This window comes from Apaloderma vittatum, unplaced genomic scaffold, assembly GCF_000703405.1.
Source record: "Apaloderma vittatum isolate BGI_N311 unplaced genomic scaffold, ASM70340v1 scaffold9980, whole genome shotgun sequence".
In the NCBI taxonomy this organism is placed as follows: Eukaryota; Metazoa; Chordata; class Aves; order Trogoniformes; family Trogonidae; genus Apaloderma; species Apaloderma vittatum.
This window is the reverse complement of record NW_009692866.1, coordinates 53372-63431: the sequence shown is the minus strand read 5'-3', so window position 1 is coordinate 63431 and position 10060 is coordinate 53372. Positions and strand designations below refer to the sequence as shown.

At 38.5% G+C, this 10060-nt stretch overlaps 1 protein-coding gene across 1 annotated transcript in view; it reads left to right on the top strand.

Moving 5' to 3' along the window:
* Window positions 1-665: 665 nt before the first annotated feature.
* Window positions 666-10060, top strand: part of LOC104269786 (piezo-type mechanosensitive ion channel component 2-like) — a gene marked incomplete at both ends in the record, with an annotated part of 60122 nt that continues 50727 nt past the window's right edge. The window contains 3 exon segments of the mRNA XM_009872068.1: window positions 666-780; window positions 6154-6265; window positions 8980-9193. Of these exon segments, the coding sequence (XP_009870370.1) occupies window positions 666-780; window positions 6154-6265; window positions 8980-9193 (441 nt within the window).

The window sequence follows — 10060 nt, the reverse complement described above, 5'->3', positions numbered from 1 at the left end:
TTTTTGGGGGAAAAAGGGGGTTAGAGAGCATCTGTCCTTGTTAAGAGGCCGGCCCAGCCCTAACCCACGACACATATTTATCTAGTACTGTGTAGGCCTTTAACCCAAGTTTTAACGTGCTCTAGATCTATCAGAGATAAAATTTTTCATTAAGATGTATAGGACTTAATTTGGGATTTTTCTTGCTAGTGTTTCAGTTGAGTAATATGAGCTTTAATTACTGTTTAAATTCCAAAATATCTCTATTTCATTAATGTCACACATACCAAAGTTTTCATTGCAATTGTCTCACATTTCGTTAGTTCAGCTCATTTAACAGGGTCTTCGTCTGAAGTTACCCAGTTTTCTGTTTCTATCCTGGCTTGCAGTCTGCCGTGATGTTCTCCTTTGCCTTTCCGTAGACCTGAGCTCTGTTTGAGCACTGCATGTATCTAGATGTGGTGTTGGGTGATACAGTTTAGGGGTGAACTTGTAGTGTAGGGTTAATGGTTGGACTCGATGATCCCAGGGGTCTTTTCCAACCTGAATTGTTCTGTGATTCTATGATCTCATGCAAGATGACTTTAAAGAAGGTACTCTTGCTAAGCAGCCCTGTTTCTATAAAGTTCAAGTTGAATGACAGGGGAATTGTTTATGTGGAAATTTTTCTATCTCTTCTGTGACAGAAAAAGCAGGGAAATCCACTTCTCGGATGCTGATGCTTTCAGCTTTCAGAACAACTGTGGAGTTTTTCGGTTTTTTGCAAAGCTCGAAATGATAAATGAAAAACTTTTCCGCTATGTGGGTGACAGAGCACTGGAACAGGCTGCCCAAAGAGGTTGTGGAGTCTCCTTCTCTGGAGACATTCAAAACCTGTCTGGACGCGTTCCTGTGCGATCTACTGTAGGTGATCCTGCTCTGGCAGGGGAGTTGGACTAGATGATCTTCTGAGGTCCCTTCCCACCCCTAACATTCTGTGATTCTATGATTACCTTATATAATAAATTTATACATAATAAATTATTACCTTAACCAGTTTAATATGGACTGCAGGTTAAAACAACAATTATTTATATCCCGTTGAAGGCTTGCAGCTCCTTTGATAGTAAAACAAGGAGGAGTTGATTTCTGTTCCAGCTTTAGTATTCACAGCTGGATCAGTCTAAAGAATATTGTATTACTTTGATTATTTTTTCTATATGTGTTTCTATATGCACATATGCATGTGCTGCTACTAAAGGCAGGTAGATAATTAATTCCTCCTACTGCTGTAATTACATAATTTCTAAAGGTAAAGGTTAAAGACTTTTTTGGGGGGGAAAAGGCTTTTAGAGCAAGCTTAAAAATAGGAGCTTGGTCATGTTATGATATGTTCTGTATAGATTGTATGGATCAGATTAGACGCTATGGAGGCAACTAAATTAAACTAGTGTTATACTAGAGAGAAAAAGAGTCTATTTCTACAGTTCTGCTGGTGCAGTTGGATCAAATACCTTGTCTCAGATGATTCCTAAACCAAACTATTCATTGAGGTGTTTTTTTTCAAATGAAGTCCAGGGACTTGGGCATCGTATTGGCATAAACAGACTTGATGTCTAATTAATTGTATCTGTGCTACCCTATCATAGGTGTACATTAAAAATATGATCAAAAAGTCAATAAATGAGCAGAATTGTGTTTACAGACATAATACAATTAAAAGTAGGTACAAAGCAAGAAGTGTTCTGAAGCAAGAATGGATTTTAGGTTAAGAGTTACGACTTAAGGTTTAGAGGTAAGACTTCCTGTTACTCAATACATCTCTGGGACTAGAAGATGACTTGGTGCAGTAGTGTTTGTACTGTACCAGATGAAAGATTTAGAAGTTGGATGTTAATAAAGCAGCCTCGAAAGTAGCTTATGAACATTCTGGCCCTGGCCACAATAGTAACTGCCATAGCTGCTGCAGTGTCCGTACTGTTTCTTTGCCTATTCCCTATCTCAATTTGTCAGTATAAAAAAGTGGTGCGCGTTAAATACTCCTGGGACTTCCACCCAATTGCTGAAAAACCTAAACTGCATTTAGTTTGTTTATAAAATGTCCTGAGGCCCTGCTCTGCAGAGCAAAGGTCATGGAAACACAAGTTTATGGCTTCACAAATGCTCTATACTGCTTGAATGGAGAAATTTTTCTGATTTAATCAGCATCCGCAAGGATCCAGTAATTGCATAATAAGTAATTTATTATGGAAATAAAAGTATTTTTCCAACTGTAGGGCTATGTAGCATGGGTTTGTAGCTTTGTACTGATCCACATAGTAAAAAGAGCTCTGCAAAACAGCCTGACTGGAGTAATGGTGTTCCGTGTTGAGCTTGCACTTGCATGGCTATTTAATCATCAGAAAGTGTTAAAACAACAAGCACATTATCACCACGTTGAATGTAAAAGCTGTTCACTTTTTGCCTGCCTTCAGCAACTTGAAGTGCTCAATGTGAGAAACTGGAAAGCCTTCCCACATAATCCAGCCGGTGGGCGGTGAATATGTGAGTGAGGGAATGCAAAGTTTGTCTTTTTGATATGCAGTGGAGAGTGGTCTTTCCTATGCTTCATGAAAGGAACCTTTAGGTAGTAGCTTTTAGGCTACTTGACTTCCCTTTGGAAACTGAATTTCAAGCACATATGTTTGTATGAAAAAATATCAAACCTTTTTTAGCTGTCATAGTCTTTTCACTGAAACAATCATTGACTGCATCATGAATGACACCACTGAGAGGTAGACAGAATATGGCAAAAAACCCTAAGGTATCATCCTTAAAAGCACTTGCATGTGGAGAAGAGAGAGATGTGGAAACTAACCCACCTCTTCCGGGGAGAATACTGGTGCAAAACCCAGGCAATCTTTGCACAGCCGTATTATTGATAATCAGTCTGTGCTGAAAAGTTGTGAAGAACAATGTATCTATTCTGGAAAAGCTTCTGGGATGGCAGAATAGGGTTGTTGTTGATGATCAGGTTTTCCTCTTTGCTAGCTTGTCTTATACTGAAGGGAGTGATTGAAGAACCCCAAATACAAAGAAATGTTTGTAGTTTTAGAAGGAAAACTTGATAAATCAGTTCAGTATTTGCTGAGGCTCAGAATGCTGAAGTTTTCTTTCCAACATCTGATGGCCTCAGTAGCACCAGAAGTAGTTGGTTCTGCATTTCCTGTGTCTTTTTGTGAGGTCCTAACTCTTCTGTAGAATTTGGAATTCTTATTTTCATATCTAAGTGAAAGTGGAAAGTTAGCTTCTTTGGTAATTCAACAGCTTGCAAGGTTTTAGCTGTGCTTAAAGTACGAAAACATTGGTCCATGGAAATTTTGGACCATCATCATCTTCTCAGCTGTATCCTGGTCCAGTGAAATATCCTCTCACATAGTGCTTCTCCATCAGCATTCTGTCTTACGTGTCAGTACTAGATTATTGATACTGAACTCATGAGACAAAATGTAGCCTAAAGGTTCTTCAGATGAATGAAGCAAGAGTGATTGGCCTGGTCAAGTTAAAAAATTACAATCCTAGTTATCATGGTAGGAAAATTCAAAGACCCATTTTGGGGAGATCAAAGTGTGTAATTGAGCATTTGGCACCTGAGATAAAGGAAGCAGGTATGGAGAAGAGAAAGAAAAGGATATCAAGTCCCATCTTCTGCTGGGCTGTATTTTTGTGTTTTTCTTAGTTCTGTGTACTCTTTTTTGTTGTTGTTGTTGTATGAAGGTATTGTGTATTTTCCTCCAATTTATACTTTAAAATATGTTAATTTTGTTCATTTTTCCCTCAAGAACATTTTATACTTCTGTATGGATAACATTCTGGTTTGGGGTTTTTTTGTGACTCTTCAGACTTTTATTACAATTAAGTGCCATCTTAGCAATTTACGCAGGACTCCCATTCAGCGTAAGCTGCAATAGATGTCTGAATCCTGTCTTCATGTTCAGTGTAGATGTTCAATATTCATAGGGATATGAGTCTTAAGAGTCTCCCATGGAATACCTTATTTTGAAATACATTTTAATGCATATTGTCTTCAGCAAATTGAAAGCACTAGCTGAAGAAACAAACATCTCATTTGCACAGGCCAATGAGTAGTAGGGCATGCCATTTCCTAACCAGCAGTCTCTTTCATTCTCTTTCATTTGGGATGTGAACACTGTTGAAGGTTTCACTACTCACTGGTCATACTAAGGTCAAGGCACAGAGTGCTGGAGCTGGTCCAGGAAGAGCAGAATTGGGCCCAAAAGGGCTGGATGAGGATCAACTTCATTTAGTAATTACAACACAAGCAGAAACAATCATAACTTCTTCCCTTTTTATGGCTTTCTCATTGAAACAGCTGTGACAGGAGTAAGAGTAAGTAAGAGTAAGTAAGAGAAGTAAGAAGTAAATGTACTGTTGAGCCTGCTGTCAGAATTGGTTCTGAATATTTAAGTAGCTCCTGTTTAGGTAGGAGCTCAGATATAAGCAGCAGCGTTGAACAGACCGATGCCTCTTTTTGCTGCATGGCTCGAAATGTGATGACTGCACGTTTGGGCTGCCATCTCCTCTCCATTATTTTACATAAGGATCTAATAATCCATGTGTTGAGAGCTGTTGAAGTGAATGGTGACAAAAGCAATTGTAATGGTAGTATTCTCTGTTTATAGTGGGTATAGCTAGTGAAAGAGCTGGATATTCCGAGAGAAGGGTAGATTTCCCAGATCAGCCCTACTGTATTTAATACGTATTTCATCATCTGTAAAATAATACTCTTGAGAACCAGCAGGCTTCTTGAGAGGCATTCACAATATTGTTAATACTCCTAAGTAAGAGGGGAAAGTTGGCACCAAGCTTAGAGGTGAAATGAAGGTGTCCGCAGGGAATTTTGTTCCTTTGGGAATCCCTATAATGAAATGGTACTGCAGAATTTGGTTAAGTAGGCTGAGAGTTCAGCTACTCGTACTGCAGTCTTATCTGTTGGTGTGGAATTCTTTGCTGCCAAAGGCCACCAATAAATATATAAATATATAACTGGTATTCTGTGAAAAACATCAACAGTTTCTCTTTCTTAGTTTCACACAGAGAGATACTGCTTAGCCAGAACTAACGTTAACTCACACAAGTTCAGATCAGTGCCAAAGACACTATGCTGTATTACACTGAGAACCTGACTTGAAACTATTGCTTTTTTAAAAAAAAATTTTTTTAAATGCCCCTTCATGTCTGCAAATGACTATTTTTTTCCATAAATTGTATCTTTGGGTGGGCCTCTTGCTAATCCTGCAGATTCTCACTGTGGGCTGATGATTTAATCTGCATCAGTCAATAGCTGTATATGTCTTCTGGTCTCCAAGATACGATGGAGACTTGATGATGAAGGCCACTGCCAAATCCTAGCAAACTGCTCATATACGAGGGGCCTTTATATGTTTCCTTCTTTTCGTTTTTCTGTTGTGTAGTTCTAAGCCACTGCTCTCATTTCCCCTGCTAAATTGTTGAGATCACTCAAGCTTTCACTACTTCTCTCTTGCTAACTTTTTCTCCTTTTTTTCATCATTAGCTGGTCTCACCACTTCTCATTCTCTCTCTGAACCTCTGCTTAGTGTATTTTTTCTCTAGCAAACTGCCCGTCGGTCACCAATGAGCTGTCTGTCAATTTATTTCAGCTTTTGTTGCCCTGTCTCAGATCACTCCTACCCACTCCATTCTAGGTTTTGCATTTAAAGTCTGATAAAGTTGTTGATGGGGAAGGGTTTGAAATATGAGATTTGTTGAGGCACGTCAGCCAGGCAGTCATTTGTGCTTAGTGACTGCAGCTTACACCTGAAGCCATTGAGCCAAAGCGGAGTGTAACAGGTAATAGATAGCAAAATGGAAAGAATGCTGAGCAAACTAAACCAAATTCAATGTAGAAGTGAACGAGCAGCCTGCTGTGCACATGTAGGAGGACTGCAACCTTTCTCAGAGATAACCTTTACATTGTTTTTCCTTGAGACAGATCTGAAGTGGGAGCCATCAACCTATAGCTCTAGCTTTACGACATTTTTCTTAACTCTCTTGTTACTTGCACAGTCAAAGTTTATAAGAAAACTTCGCTATTAACTATGGTTTTTGATTTCAAATTTCCTTGTCTCTCTGTCTTCTGCATTCTTTTTTTTTCTTTCCCCCTTCCTCGTCTAGGCTATAAGAGACAAGTTAGAACCAGATGATGCTTTGATGTATGAAGAAGATCTGGACGATGAAGACTGTGGTGAAGCAGAATTTGAGGAAACCGTGAAATTAAAACTGCTACGTAGAATTGCCTCCCTGGCATCCAAACTGAGGGAGTTTATTGGCAACATGATAATCACCACTGGAAAAGTTGTTGTTACAATTTTACTTTTTTAGTGCATTTGAAAAATTTCCTTCAGAGCCCATTAGATTTTTGCATTTAACAAATGGATTTTCAGCTCTTTGGCACCTGCAGGAATAGCAATGGAAATTTTAAAGAGAAAATGAATTGCTATTGATTTTATTTAAATTAACTTTTTGACAGGCATTGGAATACACTGAGTTTCATATTTTTTTTGTACTAATATTGTGGGGCCCTATCATTCTGTATATGACTTTCATAGTTGCTATTATAACCTAATGGTGAATGGTTGCATATGATAAGTAGATATATATTATAATGTGAATTCATAGAATTGGTTCTTTCACTTCTGAGTGTAAAAAGGAACTGTATTCACATAGCATTTACAAAACCCCAAAAAAGGAAAGCTTAATAGGTTTACCATGTAGTGTGTAAAAAGAGTGATAAGCAGACTTCATTTTTTATGTGGTTGGTAAAAGTAGTTGTTTTGATATGATATAGCTAATGTTTTTGTAAGACATTTGATTTATTAACACATAATCAGCTACAGCCAGAATGGAAGTGTACAAAAACCACTGCGGGCTGTAATTAATGAATTCAAAATTGGATCATGCAGTTTTAAATTAGCATTTATCTGCCTACTCACATGTTTGAATTAAGTCCTTACATATATAGTATAAGTGTATACTTAATATATAGTATGCTTGTATTTGAAGTATAAAGGAATAGGGCAAAAAAAGTTTGATATTGAATGACAGGGACTGCTCAGGTGTGGCCCTTTCAGTAAGGCAGGCTCTTTCAGTAACATAAGATTATCTGACAGCCTCACATAGAGCCAGATGCAAAGTAGTAGCTCTAAAAAGGGAAAAAATAAGCTAAGTGGATCATCATGGATCCTGGTACCAGAGAAAAGAGATGCTATTAAAAAAAAAAAAACAAAAACAAAAAAAAAGATACCCTTCTGAACATCACCCAGGGAGAATGAAGCAGATGAAGGATCATGAGGCAGTGGCGGGGGGACAATTTCATCTAAGTGGTGATGGGCAGCTTGTCTGCAGGACTCCAACACATGCCGAGAGCCAGGAGGTGTTTGGGGGAGAGTTACAAAAAGGACTCGAGGTCTGGGAAGCCTGTATTCCAGAGAGAGAACTCTAGCTTAATTAGTTAAATACTTCCTTACTTACTGTGCCAAGAATGAAAAAAAGATGAATGGTGGTTTGACTGCAGTCTTAAAGGACTGACAAAGGTACAAAGTGCCTCCATTTTTTTAACAGACATCTCATCTAGTAGAATGTATAATATGAGCCAATAGTTAAGTGGTAGATCTAAGCAATTTCAGACCAGAAATAAATTTTGCATTTTTCACAGCCAGAGCAATTGGCCATAATAAACAACTTCTTTATGGATATAGTGGATTTTCCTTTTCCTGAAGTGTTTAAAAAAGGCAAAGTATCTCTCTTAAAGAAGAAAGGAAGTAGTTGCAGGCTAGAGGCAGAAATTGCTGGGTGAAGTTTTACAGCCCTCATCATGGTCGCTGTGGTCCTCACATGCTTTGAAATCTGTGAGCCTATGGAAACGCCAGCATATTGTACGCTGGAGGAGAGACAGAACACCCTAGCCTAAACACTTTGTCTAGTGACCCCCAGCCTGCTGCCCCCCAGAAACATGGCAAGGCAACACCTGGCAAGATGCAAATCCTTCTGCTGGAGTGGTGGCCCAGCTGCGGGACCAGCAGCTCTGCTGGAGCTGTGGACCACCAGGAGCCTGCCGGTCCGTCCCGAGGAAGGTGGCTCCTAAACATGCACTAAGTAAAAAACTTAAAAATAAATTGAGGCAGGCGTCCCTATTAGCTTTGGTACTGTTACTTCAGAGATTCCACTGGACTTCTGTGCTGGGTGTAAGCTCTCTTACATAATTTTCTTATGTTGCCACTCTCAGACATTTATGTCTTTCCTGCTTCTTCACTTATATCTGTAGGCTACACACAGAGCATTGGGTTTCCTTCGCCAGTTAGGCATTTTCAGAGGTGAAATAATTTGCTGTATGTGCAAGTGCAAGTACAATATACATATGTAACACAGTAGAGTCTTTGTCATACTTAAATTACAAGTTTCTAAGAGTTAAAAAATAATTAAACATTTACTCAATATCCTCTAGATTTTATGAAGACCTCTTTTATTTTAAGTATATGCATGCAGTTTTGTTTTTTATTTTAATAACTCAGGATATCTCAAGACTTACATGAGAAGACTTTTCACTGTTCACCCATCATGCCATTTTAGAATCTTGTATTTAAAATTCATTTTGAAGTCTAATAGACCAGTGCTCTCAAGGAGCGTTGGCTGGCCTTGCAGCCAAGTTTCTGGTTTTCTCCATGCTTTGTGAAACAGCTTTAAAAAGATAAGATATCATATCAGAGGAAGGTATGGAATGTGGTTGTGTACTGAGTTCTAAGAAATGGTATAAATGAATTGATCAGAAAAGACCTTTTTCTTCTAGGCCCAAAGCTAACAGGAGTCTTAAGAGCTAATACTAATAATTGGCATAAACACTAATTGGATTAAGTTGATTCATTCGCTTCTTGTCAGACTTCCGGTTTGACAAATGCTGGTATGTCCCCACTTCTCCAACCTTCCATGTTCTTATTTTTACAGGTATGATGGTGCCATCTTTGACCTCAGCTGTGTATTTCTTTGTATTTTTGGGCCTGTGCACATGGTGGTCCTGTTGCCAAGCATTTGATCCGCTGATGTTCAGCTGTCTGTGTGTATTAATGGCTATATTCAGTGCGGGGCACTTGATTGGACTTTATCTGTACCAGCTGCAGTTCTTTCAGGAGGTTGTTCCACCAAAAGACTTCTATGCCAGGTGAGAGAAATTCCATTCCTGTTTAATTGTGGCTGCATGATGCAATGATCTGTTTTCATATGTTGATGTAAATAATCTTCCACATAATGCTTTGACAAATTTTATGTGTAACTTCATGTTTGGTCTTGGAAGAGTAGACACATTTCAGACTGAATAGTTTTGAATGACAGAGTGGTCAAAGTCCCACCTGGGCAATAGTACGCAGAGAGCTGGGGCAGATATTTTCGGGTTTGGTCAGAGTGATCCAGAAGCGTGAGTTGGAATGGTTTGGCTAAGACAGCAGATAAATAGGTGGCGGCATTGATGCAGAGGCAGTGTACACACACATGTGTTTTTGTAGAGTTAAATAAATGCTTTCATGTCTCATGTTGTAGTGTCTCAACTAGGGCAAAATGCATGTGTGATGCCAATGTGGTATGCAGAGACTGAGGGCTGCTGTGGTACTTCACCCGCTGTGCATAGTATTAGATTGTTAATGTAAAAGTTCTCTCTGGTCATGGAGAACATGCCAGTCTTGTATTCATACCAACAGCTACATTATTTAAGTCAAAAAGCAGCATTTATAGTTACTGCCGCAGTAAATAATAATTTGATGTGTTTTCACTGGCCCTTTTATTTTGTATGTACAGTAATCTGTAAAAGATCAAGTAACTGATATGTTTCAGTCATTACTCTGTTTTTTTTTTCTCTTCTGTATTACGATTGCAAATTTTTTATGGTATGTATTTTTAATGCTGTAGTAATCCTTATGTTAAACTGAAAATAAACGTTAACTTTGTTTCTAGTAAGACTGTTGCCCCTTTAAAGTATTACAAGTTGGAGTTCGAAGGATATTAGATGTACTGTGGAGAATCTGTTAATAGTTTA